This window comes from Sus scrofa, chromosome 3 (genome assembly GCF_054392235.1).
Source record: "Sus scrofa isolate SSC_HxYL_T2T_F1_AM1 chromosome 3, Sscrofa_HxYL_maternal_Yorkshire_Landrace_v2.0, whole genome shotgun sequence".
NCBI lineage: Eukaryota > Metazoa > Chordata > Mammalia > Artiodactyla > Suidae > Sus > Sus scrofa.
Window position 1 is genome coordinate 16,709,648 of NC_139385.1, and position 19,426 is coordinate 16,729,073.

The 19,426-nt window shown below is 44.2% G+C and overlaps 1 protein-coding gene and 2 non-coding genes across 4 annotated transcripts; all 3 read right to left on the reverse strand.

The window, feature by feature from the left end:
- Positions 1-5: 5 nt before the first annotated feature.
- On the reverse strand, positions 6-15,085 carry CCT6A (chaperonin containing TCP1 subunit 6A). Of its 2 annotated transcripts, XM_005662018.4 has the most exons (14): positions 14,876-15,085; positions 14,406-14,469; positions 11,377-11,511; positions 9,949-10,122; positions 8,913-9,016; positions 7,674-7,784; positions 7,228-7,387; positions 7,067-7,149; positions 4,912-5,008; positions 4,208-4,355; positions 3,658-3,791; positions 2,525-2,627; positions 1,385-1,457; positions 6-1,124 (listed from the first exon to the last, which is right to left on the reverse strand). In XM_005662018.4, exons 1-14 carry the CDS (start codon positions 15,010-15,012, stop codon positions 1,052-1,054), a joined length of 1,596 nt encoding a protein of 531 aa, XP_005662075.1. In that variant the 5' UTR covers positions 15,013-15,085; the 3' UTR covers positions 6-1,051. The 2 variants fall into 2 exon arrangements, 1 of the variants encoding a protein (XP_005662075.1); XR_014840307.1 differs by lacking the exon at positions 4,912-5,008 and having other exon boundaries at positions 4,208-4,664; positions 6,935-7,149.
- On the reverse strand, positions 4,017-4,158 carry LOC146404437 (small nucleolar RNA SNORA15). Its single transcript, XR_014842651.1, has one exon. It is a non-coding gene; the product is annotated as a small nucleolar RNA SNORA15 (small nucleolar RNA).
- On the reverse strand, positions 10,745-10,879 carry LOC146404438 (small nucleolar RNA SNORA22). Its single transcript, XR_014842648.1, has one exon. It is a non-coding gene; the product is annotated as a small nucleolar RNA SNORA22 (small nucleolar RNA).
- Positions 15,086-19,426: the final 4,341 nt, after the last annotated feature.

Below are 19,426 nucleotides of genomic sequence, written 5' to 3' on the forward strand. Positions count from 1 at the left end.
AAAGGTTTCAGCTTAACATTTATTGCACACTCACTGCGAATCCTCAACACACAATGTTTAGCAACATACAACTTCACTTTCAAGGGCTTCAGAGATGTACCAGTGTTTTGTGGAAACATGTAGGAGGGAACAGTAATTTGGGTGAAGACGACACTAGAGGGCTTGGGATGGCTATTTTAGCATAAATGTATGTCCCAAGGTATGAAAATATAGTCTGCCTGATGTCTATTCATCTCACCTCATCCTTCACCACAGCTTCAGACATGCTTTTACTTCCGCTTTTTCTATTTTGTCACTTTGCACTTACCCTTTCCTTGCTTCTAGTTCACTCATCTTTCCACTATGACTTAACCTTTTTGGGGAGCATTTTAGCAAAGCTACTTCATTATTTCTATTTACTTATTTTTGGACGTGCCTGCTGCATTTGGAAGTTCCCCTGCCGGGGATGGAACCTGTGCTTCAGCAGCGACACCAGATCCTTAACCCACTAAACCACCAGGGAACTCCAAAGCTACTTTAAAAGCTTGAAAAGTCCAACTGATCCAATAGTTTTATTCATTGGAATCTATACCAAGACAGGCATGAATGCTTTCAAAACCTTAAGTTACTTAAGTCTTATCTATATTAGCATAAAAACTTGAATGCTTAATGACAAGGAACTACTGGAGATAAATTAAAATACATACATGAGAAGAAATTATTAAACCATTAAAATTTGCTTTTCAAGGAATATTTAATAACAAGGTAGATGACATATGCTTAGTTAACATGTATTTTTATATCACTAAAGCTAAAGCAAAATGTCCTGTTCATTGGGTAAGTATGGCCTACTGTATGTGTGTGCACTGCAGTGCAATTTTTAAAATACTGTAATTATAATTTCAGAACTTCAGAATTTGAATAGGTGCCAGTGTTCTCTCCTTTTTTCATATGGAAAAAGAAAATCCTTTGAAAATCCTTTGAAGGTTGGGACAAAAATTCCACAGCTATATTCTTTGGATCACTCTCTGTACAGTCTTCATGATTCAGATGATACAAAGGAAGCTTCAATTCAACCTTTTAGAGAAGACATTCCAGCTCTCATGATCTCATCAACCAGGAGAATATTGGTGGCAATCACAGTGCTGAAAGGAGGGAAAAAAAAAATCAAATGGCTCAGGTTTGAGACATGAACTCTAATTCAACTCAATCTCCAACTAAACTGTGCAAATTATATCCAGTCAGGTTCCCCTTTCCCCTCCATACACAGAAGGCTAGCTTAGTTGTTACACCTCTGACTGATGACATTTTCTTATGGAAAAAAGTAACTAAGAACACACCAAATTTTTTAAAGAGTACGATGTTCCCTAAAGGTTATTTTATAGTTTTGGCTTTCCCAACTTACCAGGAGTGAAGAAGCTGTTTCTTTACACAGTAGTTATCCCATATGCCTACTTCTGCTGCTACCATTGGCTCACCTGCAAAGTAACCCAGTATTCTTAAAATCTTATAGAACACATGCTAAGATCAGAACGCTGCCTAAAAGAACCAACAGTTATTTTGTGCAGCTTTACTCATCAGTGGTTTACTCATTTCCTCCAGTACTGAGACCCCCAAGTTCCTCCTCAATTAGCCCAGTATTATACTCCAAACCATGACTCCTGTGCAGAGCAGCTCTGATGACTGGCTGATCTGTACTTAGAATAATTCCAGTGACAGGAATGCTCTATTTGGTTACCAAGTAGCTAAACATACTTGTTTTTCTGGAGACACTGGCATTTGTCCATACTAAATATATACAGCATTTGAACTATGGACAAATAGGCTTATTACTTTCCTTAATCCAGAAAGCTTTTGCATTAAAACCTGAATGAAAATGATGCTGTTCACAACAGGTCTTACATCAACTACACGGACATATCTCAGTTATTTCTCTTCTACTTTGTACTTGTGTAATTTGTATTACACTGGCCTAAGATCAGGGCTTTTATCATCTCATTAGATTTGGTTCCCTCTTCCAGCACCATTTTTTGCTATCCTCAGCCCTTTTCATCCATCTGTGAATATGACCATCAAATGGACCTCTTTTTTTGGGGGGTGGGCTTGCCCACAGCATGCACAAGTTCCTGACCCAGTGACTGAACCTGTGCTACAGCACTAACCTGAGCCACAGCAGTGCCAATGCCGGATCCCTAACCTGCTGAGCTACCAGGGAAACCCAAATATATCTTTTAATCAAAGTCCCTGATAAAAAATTGAGTAAAGCAAACCCAACATGAATCCCTTCAGTATTAACATGATCTACCACACAACATCAACAAATCCACTCTTCTAAACTATTAAAGTTTTGACTGGATCCCCTTAATTACTGTATCTAGTCATTACATTTTTGCATCACATTTTAGAACCCAGAACCCCTGGAAAGCATTGCTGTCAAACAGCAAACCAATTTCCAGATTCTATTATCTCCATTTTTTATCCTTCCTGGCTTCACCTCATCTATAGCACCTAATTCTTCCCCACAAATAAGCTGCACTCTCCTTACCTGTGTTTAAGTCCACACCCACAAGTTGACCTGATTCTGAATGTTCTGCTTGAACTTTAACTAGTGTTTCCTGAAGGTCAAAACCAGAGTTCTGAGCAAGAACCTAAAGAAAACAAATTTAATCATGTAAAAGACAGGACCTAAAACTCGATAGTCAAGTCTAAAATAAACAAACAGTAAATCCAATTAATAGATGGGGGGGGGGGGGACATAACAAAAACCTTGAGTTCCTGTTGTGGCTCAGTGGTAACAAACCATTAGAACCTAGCATCAATGAGGACGCACACAGCTTCGTTCCCTGGCCCACTCAGTGAATTAAGGCTCTGGCGTTGCCGTGAGCTGTGGTGGAGGTTGAAGACGAGGTTCAGAGCCCGCGTTGCTGTGGCTGTGGTGTAGGCTGGCGGGTACAGCTCCAATATGACCACTAGCCTGGGAACTTCCATATGCCGTGGATGCAGCCCTAAAAAACCAACCCCAAACCCATCACCTTAACAAATGAAGACAAACCAGTATTTATATTCACTTCAGAGAATGACGAGATTTACATTACTAATTCACTAATCGACCCCAAAGCCCAGCAACACACTGCTCATAAACTATACCCCCAAGTGAGCACACAGTAGAAAAGATCACAACATTAATCCTAGTTCAAAGCAAAAAGCTTGTACTGAAGTATAACCCCTACCCACAAGCCCTCTTAAAATAGTTCTCTCTTGGAGTTCCCGTTGTGGCGCAGTGGTTAACGAATCCGACTAAGAACCATGAGGTTGTGGGTTCAATCCCTGGCCTTGCTCAGTGCGTTAAAGATCCGGTGTTGCTATGAGCTGTGGTGTGGGTTGCAGATGCGGCTCGGATCCTGCATTGCTGTGGCTCTGGCGTAGGCTGGTGGCTACAGCTCCGATTTGACCCCTAGCCCGGGAACCTCCATATGCCGCAGGAGTGGCCCTAAAAAAGGAAAAGAGGAAAAAAAAAGTTATCTCCTGCCATCTGAAATTTCAGATATTCACACCTCCTCCTCCAGAGAAACTAATACATTTAGATAATCCATATTATGAAAAATCCCTCATTATCAAGAAGCTTTCATCAGCTGAATCATTTTAGTGTAGTATAGAAAACTGTTAAAGCATTCACACCTTGGGAATAATGAGCAACGCATCAGCAAATGCTTGAACTCCAAGTTGGGCCCTGCCCTTTACACTGGGCTTGTATTTGATCAGGGCTTCTGCCATTGCCACTTCCACCGCACCAGCACCAGGAACTACACAGCCTGTTGAGGGGAGGAAGAGAGAAATGCTAAGTTACAAAGAAAACTGCAGAATCAATTACAAGACAATATGTAAGTTAAACACAGAGAAACACCATTAATTTCTTGAGAATTCTGTATAACCACAGCAATTTTAATATTGCTTTTGAAAGCAATACGAGCAAACATATCAAATAGGATGATTTAAATAGCACAGGCAAGCTCCTGCAAACTCTTAGTAGTTCATTTAATTGTATCCCCTTTTAATAATGGCACGCTGTGAAAAAAAACTCAGCATACCATCATAGCCATTTTAAAGGGAAAATCTTACTTTTGCATGGTGTCTGGCTGTGTAAATTACTGATAAAAAGAACACAGTATTCAGCCATGCCTTTTAAACTAGCAAAAAGAATACAATTTAAGTACACTGAGGATCTTACCATCATCAATAGCATTTTTAACAGCTCTCAAACCATCTCTTATTGCATCTTTGATTTGAGTGAGTGTGTGCTTATTTGGTCCTTTGATCAATAACGTGACAGAGCGAGGATTGTTACATTTCTCAATAAAGGTGAACTTCTCTTCGCCCTGTGTGAAGAGAGAGTATCTTCAAAAAGAGGATATGGTTGTACAAAGAATGACCAGAAGGGAGGGGCTTAGGGAGGAATAAGTAGTGTATTATTAGCCAATACCACTGATCACATTAAACGATTCCCCTTAAGTCATTTTCCCCATCAGTGGCTTATTACTACTATATATAAACCATCAAAATGTATGTCAACAAAGCAAAATCTCATCTTGAGTTTGATTTTTTTTTTTTTTTTTTTGGGTGCTATTTTAGGGCTGCACCTGCAGCATATGGAGATTCCCAGACTAGGGGTGGAATTGGAGCTACAGCTGCCAACCTACGCCACAGCCACAGCCACACAGGATCTGAGCCCCGTCTGTGACCTACACCACAGCTCACGGCAACACCGGATCCTTAACCCACTGATTGAGGCCAGGGATGGAACCCACGTCCTCATGGGTCTTAGTCTGGTTCATTAACCTCTGAGCCACAAAGGAAACCCTGAATGAATTTTTAAGTACTGAAGAATTCATGAACAGAAAAGTAGTATTACCCTTGAAAAGAAAATACACTTACCAATGTATATTCATAGACAAGTCCTGCATGTCCCAAACAATCAGGATTTAGGTCATCAAGAGAATTTAGGGCTACCCCACCACAAGCAAGAGTCAGCCTGGAATATTCAAGTGTTTAAGGGAGATGCAGAGGTGACATTGTTAGTTACACTTAAAAAGATTAATAACTTTTAAAAAGCAATCTTCTTCGAAATTATATACTAAAAGCGTATTTTTTTTTTTTTTTTTAGGGCCACCTGTGGCATACAGAAGTTCCCAGGCCTACACCACAGCCACAGCAACACAGGATCCAATCCGCATTTTCGACCCATGCTGCAGCTTGCGGCAACACAGGATCCTTAAGCCACTGAGCAAGGCCAAGGATCTAACCCACACCCTCATGGACACTAGTCAGGTTTTCTTAAACCTCTGAGCCACAATAGGAAGTCCTATAAGCATATTTTAAAATATATTTTAGCTTATGCTTTTCCATTCACCAGGAACCAGTTAAAAACTGGTCTTTTCTCCTAACTCTCCATTTAACCATGTTACCCAAGTCAATTCAGAGGAGCAAATACTGCTTTGAATTCAAAGGTTCACAAGAGCTATCCACCATGGTAAGCTCTTTGGGAGAAAGTACTTCTCCAAAAATCCTTGATGCTGTCTCTGGACATGTGAAATTACGTACAGTACAGGTCATGATTTAAAAATGAGTAGAAGAGTTCCCATCATGGCTCAGCAGAAACATATCTGACTAGTATCCAAGAGGATGTGGGTTCAATCCCAGGCCTTGCTTAGTGGGTCGGGGATCTGGTGTTGCTGTGAGCTGTGGCGCAGGCTGGAAGCTGTAGCTCTGATTCGACCCCTAGCCTGGGAACTTCCACATGCTGAGGGTGCAGCCCTAAAAAACAAAACAAACAAAAAATGAAACAAAAAAACCACAAGTATATATAAACACTCATAGCAGCACTACTCACAACAGCCAAAAGGTAGAAGGACAAAATAAATGTCCACTGACAGATAAATGAATAAACAAAATAATGAGATCCCGATACAGGCTACAACATAAATTTTGAAAAGATTATGCCAGGTGAAATAAGCCAGGCAAAAGGATAAATACTTCATGATTCCCTTACACCATGTACCAAATTTAGAGAGACAGAAAATGGAATAGTATTTACTACAGAGGGTATGCAGTTATTGAGTACAGACTTTCAGCTTACAATGGAAAAAGTTCTTGAAATGAACAATGGTTGTACAACACTGTGAATGTACTTCTGCTTTTCAGGGCCACAACTGTGGCTCAGGCATATGGAAGTTCCCAGGCTGGGGGTTGAATCAGAGCTGCAGCTCCACCTGCCAGCCTGTGCCACAGCCACACTGGATCCAAGCTCCATCTGTAACCTACATCACAGCTCACAGCAACACCAGATCCTTAACCCACTGAGCAGGGCCTGAGATCGAATGTGCATCCTCATGGATACTAGTTGGGTTGACTACTGCTAAGCCACAACAGGAACACCAACGCTGGATTCTTAACCTGCTGCAACACCAGGTAACTCCTGAATGTAATTTAATGACAAAGAATTGCACATTTTAAAACACAGGTAAGGAGTTCCTGTCATGACACAGCGGAAACGAATCTGAGTAGGGATCATGAAGTTGCGGGTTTGAACCCTGGCCCTGATCAGCGGGTTAAGGATCTGGCATTGCCATAAACTGTGGTGTAAGTCGAAGACGCGGCTCAGATCTGGCATGGCTGTGGCTGTGGTGTAGGCCGGCAGCTGTAGCTCCGATTCGACCCCTAGGCCTGGGAACTTCTATATGCCACAGGTGTGGCCCTAAAAAGCAAAAAACAACAACAACACAAAAAACCCCACAGGTAAAATGACATATTTTATATTACGTACATTTCATTACAATAAAAAAAAAATCAGAAAACCACAAGAACAGGAGTTCTCCTGTTGCACAGTGGGCTAAGGATCCTGTGTCGTCACTGGAGTGGCTCAGGTTTGATCCCTCATCTGGGAACTTCCACATGCTACAGGAGTGTCAAAACAAAAACCAAACCAAACCAAACAAAAAACCCCACAAAAATATGAAGGGGGGAAAGCAATAATCCAAGTTAACTTGCAAAATAAGTGAAATTCAGGTCACAGATAACCTGCTGTCCGTACCTTTCCATGTTTCTCCTCTTAGCTCTGCGTAGAGCTACTATGCCTTCTTTTGCAAGAGCATCTAAGGAAAAGGGGTCAATTCCCTATAAGAATAAAAGTAAGCTTCAATATAATTCACCTTAAAATAAAAGCAGACTAATTTATAAAGCAAAATTTCTCACCTTTTGATTAATAACAACAAATCCTTTATCTGAATCACCACAGACTTTCTTCTTCAACTCTACTATTTTCTTAACTCTATCTTCAATGAATTTTCTTTCAGCTCTTACTAGTTTCTCTCTCTCTTCTGCACTCTTATAAAAAAAGCCAGAATTCACTTCTCTAAAAAAAGAAATTACAAAAATCAGAGGAAAGTATTTATTTTTTGAGTAGACAATAAGCCAGCAGCCTTAGAAACTGAGTCAGTCCTGAGCTTTAGCAAATAGTCACTGAGCTCCACACGCCCCCCCCCCCCCCCCCGTATGTTTTCAGAGGCTATTTCCCATACTTTTTTGACTGAGGCATTACTGTCCTACAGTGGGGAAACCGAGTCTCCCAAAAAAAGTGACTTGCCCCATATACCAAGCTCCTCCACCCTCCTTTCATCTTTAAGGAGCTATAAACTCACGTTTTTTCATATTCCAATGACACATTGCACGTGAGGATGTATGCATCTTCTACTCTCTTTTTCATGTCCGGATGCCGTGCCCCATGGTCCAAAACAAGACCCCTGATCAAGCTGTTCAAACACATACAAATTATATTCTTACTAATTTCCAGATGGGGGAAACATACATTAGCAAAATTAAAACAGTGAACTGAGACTGTATTGGAAAATTTTTACACAATAAGCTTTATCTCTTAAGCTCTCTGAATAGGACTTTTGGGTAATACCCAGGGAGGTTCACTGTGAAAAGCAATATTCCAGAAGACACAACAAAAATAACCCATTCAAATGAAAGTAAAAACCCTGTCTTGGACAGAAAATTCTAAAGAGAAATTGTCGTAATTGGTAGGCTCCTAAACTGTGATCACCTCCCTTAAAGTCTTCGGGGTTCCCATCATGGCTCAGTGATTAATGAATCTGACTAGGAACCACGAGGTTGCAGGTTTGATCCCTGGCCTCACTCAGTGGGTTAAGGATCCGGCACTGCTGTGAGCTGTGGTGTAGGTTGAAGATGCAGCTCAGATCTGGCATTGCTGTGGCTCTGGCGTAGGCCGACAGCTATAGCTCTGATGGGATCCCTAGCCTGGGAACCTCCATACGCCACAGGTGAGGCCCTAGAAAAGACAAAAAGACCAAAAAAAAAAAAAAAGTCTTCAAAGTAGGCCTTTAAAATAAATTTAAAAATTCCAAGTCTCTCATATGCTTTGCACAAACGTTCAACAAATGCCAAATGGCTGATGCAGCTGACTTTCCCCAGAATCATTCTGACTATAAATACACCACACCATGAACTTCATTTCAAGAAGAAATACTAAGTTAAATATTCATCTTTGGAGGTCCCATCTTGATTCAGCAGAAACCAATCTGACTAGCATCCATGAGGACACAGGTTCTATCCCTGGCATTGCTCACTGGGTTAAGGATCCAGCATTGCCATGAGCTGTCCAGTAAGTTGCAGGCGATGCTCGGATCTGGTGTTGCTGTAGCTGTGGTGTAGGCTGGCAGCTATAGCTCTAATGTGACCCCTAGCCTGAGAACCTCCATGTGCCACCGGTGAGGCCCTAAAAAGGCAAAAAAATCAAACAAACAAACAAACAAACTAGGCAAGAAAACAAACACAAACAGGCAAAAACACGTATTGTATAAGCTCCTTCAAGTCTGTAAACACACTCAAGCATTTCCTAGCATTCCACCACCTACCTTGTATCGGTTTCAGATTTATGTTTCATCTCCATGATCTCAACCATGAAGAGGTCAATAGGTTCATCTTGTTTTTTAATGGCCAAAACAGAGTCCACTACAGCCTACAATAGGAGTATAATCATTAATTCATAGAAGTCTTTTTCTGTGTGCTAACAGAATGCATCATTTGTAAAGGCCTGAAGTCATTTACCTTTCTGAAATCTCAATTTGTAATTATCCAAAGAATCACTGACATCTCTACTATTAGATACCCTGATAATAGTAAATAAACTATACTTCAGTAACATTTAAAAAAATACTGGTAACAGGAAGCGTTTTTTTTTTTTTTTTTGGTCTCTCTGCTATTTCTTGGGGCCGCTCCCGCAGCATATGGAGGTTCCCAGGCTAGGGGTTGAATTGGAGCTGTAGCCACCGGCCTACGCCAGAGCCACAGCAATGCGGGATCCGAGCCGCGTCTGCAACCTACACCACAGCTCACGGCAACTCCGGATTGTTAACCCACTGAGCAAGGGCAGGGATCGAACCCGCAACCTCATGGTTCCTAGTCAGATTCATTAACCACTGCGCCACGACGGGAACTCCTAAACTTTTTTTTTTCCTTTTGTCTTTTTAGGGTCGAACTCACAGTGTATGGACATTCCCAGGCTGGGGTCTAATCAGAGCTACATACAGTTGCCAGCCTATGCCACAGGCACAGCAATGCCAGATCCAAGCCGCATCTGTGACCTACGCTATAGCTCACAACACCGGATCCGTAACCCAATGAGCGAGGCCAGGGATCGAACCCAAAACGTCATGGTTCCTAGTCAGATTAGTTTCCACTGCACCACGACAGGGACTCCCTCACTTTACTTTTAGGGACAGAGATCAGGTTATCACTGCCACAAAAACGAACCTACTTATTTCACACAGTATGTGACGACTTTAGATAGCACTCTTTAATTGGAATTTGTAAGAACACGGATGGTTCCAGTTGCCAGGGGTCTTCAGTATAGGTGTACTGTACCAGACACACACCACATCTAACACATACCTCTGTTAAGACATCAGCAAGTTCAGCATGAACTTTAGTACGTAGAGATGTTCTGGCCACGTCTATAAGCGTTTCCCTGTCCATCTCTTTGCTTACTTTAACTTGTTCCAAAAACTGAAGTGCCTTTTCCTTTGCAGCTTCAAATCCTTCTGTTATTATTCTGGGATGAAGACCCTATAATAAACACCCAATTACAAACAATGAAGATCCCCCTGACAGTAGAGATCTTCTGTTAGCTGTAACGACAGATCATAATAGAACAAATCTATGAAGGGATATTCTGGCTCATTCATAACCTTCTTGGTTTTTTTTAGCCCTACCCGGGGCATGTGCAAGTTCCTGGACCAGGAATTGAACCTGCACCACAGCCGTAACAATAACAGTCTCTCTCTTTTTTTTTTTTTTTTTTGGTCTTTTTGCTTTTTCTAGGGCCGCTCCTGCAGCATGTGGAGGTTCCCAGGCTAGGGGTCCAATCGGAGCTGTAGCCACCGGCCTACACCACAGCCACAGCAACGTGGGACCCGAGCCGCATCTGCAACCTACACCACAGCTCACGGCAACGCCAGATCCCCAACCCACTGAGCAAGGCCAGAGATCCAACCCACAACCTTATGGTTCCTAGTCAACGCCAGATCCCCAACCCACTGAGCAAGGCCAGGGATCCAACCCACAACCTTATGGTTCCTAGTCAGATTTGTTAACCACTGTGCCACGACGGGAACTCCCCAATAACAGATTCTTAACCTGGCCGAGCTACCACGGAACTCCTCATTCATACCCTCAGACACAATTAATACAATGTGCTGACTTTCTGAATACATTTAAAAGGATAATGAACCTTTCAATGCAGAGGAAAAGAACAGACATTGCTCTAGCACAGAGTCAAAGCCAAGGGAACTATATAAAGCACACTTGGGTGTTCACTGTGCAAGCCACAAGGGATAATGCCCAAAATGCAAAACTCTGTCAACAATCTTCAGTCAAGAGGACCATTCCCTTTTCTATCGGTAATCTGAAATTAATCCATATCATTTATTAACACAAAATAAAGAGACAAAGTTGCCCCCAAGGCATATGGAAGTTTCCAGGCCAGGGACTTACTGTATTGAGCAGGAGCTGCAACCTAAGCCATAGCTGCAGCAATGAGGGATTCTTAACCCAATGGGAACTCCTTAATGCAACTTGATTAAAAAACCAAAACCACAAGTGTTTTTAACTTGTCCAGGATCAGAGTTAATTTGCGTTAAGACTAGGATACAGACTCCAGTTCGCAGACGTAAGCCTCTTGCTCTTCACAGTCTACTACATGGCCCCAGCTATTAACACATAAATTTGTATTAAGTAAAGCTATACACCGGCCTACACCACAGCCACAGGTGATCACCTATACACAATAAAACAGCACAGAAACATGAGAAGCGTGTATACTTCAGAAATGTAGAGGTCCGCCTGCTTCAGGAGCTCTCCAATGATCAGGACATTGGAAGTGGTACCATCACCAGTTATGTCGTCCTGGGCTGTTGCTACTTTGGCTATTAAGGAAGCTGTTGGGTGCTGAATTTGCTGAAAAGTAGAAAGAAAAAGAATTAACTTAAAATACACCTCAAAATGTATGAAGCGCTAATCTATTCGCATAAAAGCCCAAGTGGGCAGCTACACATTATTCGAATTAAAAACTCCTCCCCATTAGCTATTCTGCATATTAATTTATGACGACAAAAATATTCTCAGGTGTAAATCTGTTTACTTCACAGATTATCTCCACTTTACTGATGAGGAAATGTGAAGCTCAGCTAAGGTTTACTCGAGGTGACAGAGCTAACCAGAGCAACAATTTCAAATCCATGCATGCCTCTTTATGACAAATTTAGGATTATTGTGAGAATAAACCAAGTGCCATTTATTTAGCCTGTGCTGTACAGTGGCTTGATGTGGGATCTCAGTTCCTAGACCAAGGGATCAAACCGGTAGCAGTGATAGGGCCAAATCCTAATGGCTGGTCCACCAGGGAACTCCCAACCAAGTACTATCTGTCTTTTCAGGGCTCCACCTGTGGCATATGGAAGTTCCCAGGCTAGGGGCTGATTCTGAGCTGAAGCCACCAGCCTATATCAGTCACAGCAACTTGGGATCTGAGCCACGTCTTCCACCTACACCACAGCTCACAGCCATGCTGGATTCTTTAACTCACTGAGCAAGGCCAGAGAGAGAACCCACGTCTTCATGGATACTAGGTTGGGTTCATTACCACTGAGCCGAAAGGGGAACCCCTATTTTTATTTATTTATTTTTCTGCTTTTTAGGGCCAAACCCATGGCATTTGCAAGTTCCCAGGCTAGGGGTCCAACTGGAGCTACTTCTACCAGCCTACACCACAGCTATAGCAATGTAGGATCTGAGCCAGGTCTGTAATCTACACCACAGCTCACAACACCAGACCCTGGACCCACTGAGCACGGCCAGGAATTGAATCCACATCTTCATGGATACTAGTCAGATTCCTTCCTGCTGCTGCCACAACGGGAACTCCCCAACTAAGTGCCTTTTTTTGGGGGGGGGTCTTTTTAGGGCCACACCTGTAGCATACGGAGGTCCCCAGGCTAGGGGTTGAATCAGAGCTGTGGCCACTGGCCTACACCACAGCCACAGCAACAGGTGATCCAAGCTGCACCTGCAACCTACATTGCAGCTTATGGCAATGCCGGACCCCCAATCCCCAACCCAATGAACGAGGCCATGGATCGACCCTGGATCCTCATGGATACTAGTCAGATTCTTTTGTACTGAGCCATGATGGGAACTCCCCAAGTGCTTTTAAATGGAAGACCAGCAGCTCAGCATTACTTGTCACTGAGCTAATAATTAAAATGAAAAAATAAATTAACCTTTTTGGTTTAATGTTCATCAGTGGATCCTAAGTCACTGTGTGTAAAAGTTTTGAAAAAACAGGATATTCATTGTGGTTGTCACTCACACATTCTTAATTACAAAGGATCCAAATTACAAAGGATAACGGCTCCTGCACTGCTTGTCTCCTTATTCTCCTTTAATCCGGAATAGTTCTCCAGCCTTTTGTCTCTGGGGACACTGACAGTTTTAAGAATCTAAGCCAATCATTTTGCAGACTACCTCATTAAATTAGGTAAAATTAAAAAGACGTGTAGAGGAGATCCTATCCTGAATCAGCAAATACAAATCTAACTAGCATCCATAAGGACGCAGGTTCAACCCCTGGCCTCAGTGGGTTAAGGACCTGGTATTGCCGTGGCTGTGGTGCAGGCCAGCAGCTACAGCTCCAATTTGACCCCTAGCCTGGGAATCTCCATATGCCACAGGTGCAGCCCTAAAAGAAATAAAAAAAATTAAACTAAAAAGACATGCAGATATGGCTTTTCTGACATCATCAAGTTTAAACCATGCCTCCTATTCTGGTAGCACAGGTTACCAGTTAGCCCACCAACAAAAACATCTTCCAGGTTAGCTAGTCTTTACTGAAAATATTTACAAATACTTAGCTGTTGAAGATCTATGATGCACTAGTATGAAAACTCTAAATTTTATTCTAAATTCAAAACAAAGGCAAGTCCTTTCCTCTTCTAGGATTTGAACTGCTATGTTTTGGGAACTTAGGGATGAGTAAAATGACTGTTCCTCCCAATAATCTCATATTGTTATCCACTGAAACTTTAAAAATGGAAAGATGGTGTAAAAAGAAGAACCGCTGTTTTATTTTTATTTATTTATTTTTGGCCTCCACCAGGGCATGTGCAAGTTCAGGGCCAGGAATGAATCCACCGCACAGGAGCAACCCCCAGAATGCTGGGTTTTTTGTTTTGTTTTGTTTTTTGTCTTTTCTAGGCCCACTCCCACAGCATATGGAGGTTCCCAGGCTAGGGGTCTAACTGAAGCTGTAGCCACCGGCCTACACCACAGCCACAGCAACACGGGATCCCAGCCAGTGTCTGTGACCCACACCACAGCTCACAGCAACTCCAGATCCTTAACCCACTGAGCAAGGCCAGGGATCGAACCCGCAACCTCATGGTTCCTAGTCGGATTTGTTAACCACTGCCCCACGACGGGAACTCCCAGAATGCTGTTTTAAATAGGAAAAGTATAACCATCCTGTCGCATTTTGCCTACCTAATTAAGTCAATTGCCACTAGTTTTTTAGATTTTATTAGAATTAATTTTAATAATGAAAACCCTTTAACTAAGGCCTTAAATGGCAAAGGTAGGGATTCAAAAGTAAGTTTATTAGACTCCAGGGCTCCTCTCTGTACTGTACGGTCCATAACAGTACTGATTATTTTTTCTACTCCTTCCATTGTCTGGAAAACTACCTGTTGAGAGCGATGAATTCTTCTACCTTGAAAACGAACATTAAAAATCTTCCTATAAATCAAATGTACTACGGAAAGCCCAGACGTTCTGAACTTTGCATAACAGCCTCTCACCATTTCATGAAGCAGCACATTGCCATCTTTAGTAAGCTTGATGTCTCCAGCACCAGAAACAAGCCTGTTCAAATGGGCAGAAATGAATCACAGCGTGACTTTCTCAACGGAGACCAAATGAAAAGTCGCACAAAAATGGGGCTCTACCCAGCCCCTCAAGGGTTGATGCTCCGCTCCCGCTAACAGGAACGGTGCAAGCGCCCACCCTCCCGGCCGGAAACAGTCCTCAGGGTCGCTTTAAGTCCCAGAGAGCGGAGGAGCGCCGCGCACGCGGGCAGCTTTGTTCTCCGCGGAGATCACTTGAACCGCAAAATAAAATGGCCAGGGCAGAAAATGGGATCGACCCGTGGCAAAGGGGGAGGGAAATGGGCCGCGGTGGCCAGTGCAGAAGCCCGGAAGCGGCGGGCTCCAGGCCGCGGTCCCCCTTGTAGGCCCGCGAGGCGCGCGCCTCCCCACCAGCCCCGCCTTACATCTTCATGGTGCCCTTAGGCCCCAGGTTGGTCCTCAACACGTCTTGCAGCCCCCGGGCCGCGCTGATGTTGACCGCGAGGGCCGCCTGGGCTCGGGCCACCTCGGCCTTGGGGTTCAGGGTCTTCACTGCCGCCATAGCTGATCCAGCAGAGGAGGATAAGGATACCCGGCGTGCTAACAGCTCACAGCCGGCTCGGCGTGGCCGGGAGGCGCTATCCGGGTCTTCTGGAAAAGTCGGGCCCGTCGAGCCCGCCCCCAGCGTGCCCGCGCGCCGCTGCCATTGGACCATGAGTCTGCCGGCGCCGCTCATTGGGTCGCAGCTGAACGTAGCCCGCCCCTCGCGTCGGCCGCGGCGCCATTACGCTCGGGAGGAGCGTGTTCCCAGGCAACTGGGACGTGCGGGGCTCCCGTGTCGCCGCTGGCCAGGGCTCGCCTTTGCGGACCCCAAGCCCGAGGACGTAGGCGGGGCGGGCTTGTGGGCCGCGCGCGTCGGGGCGTGACTGAAGAGGCGGCTGCTCTTGTCCAGAGGTGTTCGGCCTCAGGGTTAGGGTGGGCCTCCTCCCTTTCCTACTCGCACCTTTTGGCCTTTTCTCTTGTTGCTTCTTTTACCCAGGTTGTCAAGAGTTTCCTTGACTACGTAGTGTGTGCTTGATGGTGTTGTAGGTGCTGTGGGGCAGAGTTAATCCGATAAGCATCCTCGCCTGGCGTCCTAGCTGTTTTAGGCTTAGGAAAGGTGAGGAGATAGAATGTATGATGGAAAGTGCTAGATTTCTTGAGAAAGCTACAGGATTGGTGCGATAGCAGTTGAGGAGAAGCAAGAGTCAGTCCACCCTTCGGGCTCAGGACACATTGCTGAGGCCTCAGATCTTCAAGGCAAGTTCCAGAACTTAAACATGGTTGGGCAGTGGTGTTCAGCATTTGAGAGGACTCCTTTATTCCGAAAGATGGCCATGGTTGTTTTTTAGTATCCAGTCCCTCACCCCCCCAGGTACTCTCTAATGTTTTGTATGATGTTTTTATAGATGATAACTAAAATTGATCAGAATTCAGATGATGTCAAAAAGTATATAGTGAAAAGTCTTCCAACTGAAGTTCAACTTCTTCCTGACTTGCACTTTTAGCTACATGATATCATTAGATACTCAGCATTCCCCAGATGCTTTCTGGATTTATAAGTAAATATATAGAGGAGTTCTCATTTGGCGTAGTAGGTTCAGGATCCTGCGTTGTCACTGCAGTGGGCTTGATCCCCGGCCCAGGAATTTCCACATACCCTGGGTGCAGCTGAAAACGAAAAAAATAAATATGTACTTAAATACAAAAATTTTCCCCACACAAAATGGCAATTTATAATACTATTGGGAGGAGTTCCCATCGTGGCTCAGCAGTTAACCAATCTGAGTAGAATCCATGAGGAACGCAGGTTCGATCCCTGAGTGGGTTGCTCAGTGGGTTAAGGATCTGGCCTTGCTGTGAGCTGTGGTGTAGGTTGCAGATGCAGCTCAGATCCTGGGTTGCTGTGGCTGTGGCGTAGGCCAGCAGCTGCAGCTCCGATTCAGCCCCTAGCCTGGGAACCTCCAGGTGCTGCTGGTGTGGCCCTAAAAAGCAAATAATAATAATTTTAAAATAATACTGTTGGGTGTGTTACACCTAAAGTGTCTTGAAGATTGTAACATATCTATACAAATAGGGCTTCCTCACTAACAGTTGCATGGTTTTTTTTTTTTTTTTTTTTGGTTCTTTTGCCATTTCTTGGGCTGCTCCCGTGCAACACCACAGCTCACGGCAATGCCAGATCCTTAACCCACTGAGCAAGGGCAGGGATCGAACCTGCAACCTCATGGTTCCTAGTCAGATTTGTTAACCACTGAGCCACGATGGGAACTCAGGTTGTTTCCAATCTTCTACTAAGGCTGCAGTGACTATCCTGGTATAGAATGTTTTTAAGTGGCTTTGTATATTTGAGAATCAAAAAAGCATCTCTATAAAATTTGATTACAGGGAGTTCTGTTGTGGCTCAGCAGTAACAAATGGGACTGGGATCCATGAGAAGTTTGATCCCTGGCCTCCCTCAGCAGGTTAAGGATCCAGCTATAGGTTGCAGACAGCTTGGATCTGGCGTTGCTGTGGGTGTGGTATAGGCTGGTGACTGCAACTCTATTTCAACCCCCACCTAGCCTGAGAACTTCCTTGTGCTGCAGGTGCAGCCCTAAAAAGAGTAAATAAGAGTTCCCGTCGTGGCGCAGTGGAAACTCTCTGACTAGGAATCATGACGCAGGTTCGATCCTGGGCCTCGCTCAGTGGATTAAGGATCTGGCGTTTCCGTGAGCTGTGGTATAGGTCGCAGAGGTGGCTTGGATCTGGTGTTGCTATGGCTGTGGTGTAGGCTGGTGGCTACAGCTCCAGTTAGACCCCTAGCCTGGGAACCTCCATATGCCACAAGTGCAGCCCTAAAAAGACAAAAAAAAAAAAAAAAAAAAAAAAAGCAATAAATAAATAAAAGGTTCAGTTACAGAGTAGGAGATGCATGATTAGTTCTGGAGATGCTAATCCTCAAGAAGCACATAGCCTAGTTAGGGAGATAAACTTGTAAACAGGTAAACCACAGTAAAGTATAGGATGTTATATTTAAGGGATGACTGAAGTGCTGTAAGCACAAAGGTATTTACTGAGCATCAGGGAAGGTTCTTGGAGGTGAATTTTTCAGTGATACATAGATACTTGGCAGGCGAAGAGGGCTCAGGAGAGTGATAGCAGACAGAGATGACAGAGGGAGGGCATGGCATGCCCAGGGAAAGGTAGGTGTGTACGATGGAGGCAAAAAGCTTGCAAGAGACAAATCTGAAGAAGTAGCTTCTTTTGACTGTTATGGTTTGATTTGCTAGTTAAGTCTAGGCCTGATTTGCTAGTTAAGTCTAGGCCAGAGCACTAGTGATGAAGACAACTCTCGAGGTGGAAGGAGGTTGAACGAACGGAGGAGACAAAGGATAGGGAAATCCCCACAGCAGCACCAGGGAAAGCCATTTGTAGTTTTCTCTTTCTTTTTTCTTTTCTTTTTTTTTTTTTTTTTTTTTTGCTTTTTAGGGTCACACTCAAGACATATGGAGATGCCCAGGCTAGGGGTCTAACTGGAGGTACAGCTGCCAGCCACGGCCACAGCCGCAGCAACGTGAGATCCCGGCCGAGTCTGTAACCCACACCACAGCTCATGGCAATGCCATATCCTTAACCCACTGAGTGATGCCAGGGATCAAACCCAAAATCTCATGGTTCCTAGTCAGATTCGTTTCCTCTGAGCCACGACGGGAAGGAACTCCTGTAGTATTTTCGATGTGAACTGTCTGTTCATGTCTTCTGTTTTCCTATTTGGTTTCTTATGGATTTGTAGGAGCTCTTTATGTTTTCTTTGTTGAAGTTAATCTATCCCAGTGTTATTTGTATTTTGTATTTATGCCTTTTTACCAGTTAAATACTAATTTTTTTCATGTAGTAGAATGTATTTTTTTTCTTTTATTATTATTATTTGAATTTTGTGCTATACTGTGTAAAACAGAGCTTACTTAAATATTTTAAAATTTCTTGTTTTCTGGAGTTCCCGTCGTGGCACAGTGGTTAACGAATCCGACTAGGAACCATGAGGTTGCGGGTTCGGTCCCTGCCCTTGCTCAGTGGGTTAACGATCCGGCGTTGCCATGAGCTGTGGTGTAGGTTGCAGACGGATCTCAGATCCCGCGTGGCTGTGGCTCTGGCGTAGGCCGGTTGGCTACAGCTCTGATTCGACCCCTAGCCTGGGAACCTCCATATGCCACGGGAGCGGCCCAAGAAATGGCAAAAAGACAACAACAAAAAAATTTCATGTTTTCTTTTTAGGGCCACACCTGTGGCATATAGAGGTTCCCAGTCCTAAGGGTCAATTCAGAACTGTAGCCACCAGCCTACACCACAGCCACACCACATCTGAGCCATGTCTGCGACCTACGCAACGCTCACCACATCGCTGGATCCTTACCCCACTGAGCAAGACCAGGGATAGAACCTGCATCCTCATGGATGCTAGTCAGATATGTTTCTGCTTAGCCACGATGGGAACTCCTTCTTTTGTATTTTTGAGGTTTTGTGTTTTCTTTTTCTGGTCTTTTGAGGGCCGCACCCGTGGCATGTGGAGGTTCCCAGGCTAGAGGTCTAATTGGAGCTGTAGCCACCAGCCTACACCACAGCCACAGCAACGCAGGATCCGAGCCGCGTCTGCAACCTGCGCCACATCTCATGGCAACCCCAGATCCTTAACCCACTGAGCAAGGCCAGGGATCGAACCCACAATCTCATGGTTCCTAGTCGGATTCGTTAACCACTGAGCCACGATGGGAACTCCCTCCATTTTCTTTTAATGGCTGCACCTGTGGCATATGGAAGTTCCCAGACCAGGGACTGAATCTGAGCCACAGCTGTGACCTACGCTGTGGCAGTGCTGGATCCTTTAACTCACTGCATCAGGCTGAAGATTGAACCCTTGCCTCCACAGTGACCCAAGCCCCTGCAGTCAGGTTCTT

What these genes read in the sequence shown, in the direction of transcription:
- CCT6A (XM_005662018.4), bottom strand. Translation starts at nt 15,012, where the DNA reads ATGGCGGCAGTGAAGACCCTGAACCCCAAGGCCGAGGTGGCCCGAGCC. An exon ending in AAATCTGAAACCGATACAAG is followed by an intron (nt 7,785 to 8,912) that starts GTAGGTGGTGGA and finishes GTGTTTGAACAG; the next exon opens with CTTGATCAGGGGTCTTGTTT. An exon ending in TAAAAATGCTATTGATGATG is followed by an intron (nt 3,792 to 4,207) that starts GTAAGATCCTCA and finishes TCCCCTCAACAG; the next exon opens with GCTGTGTAGTTCCTGGTGCT.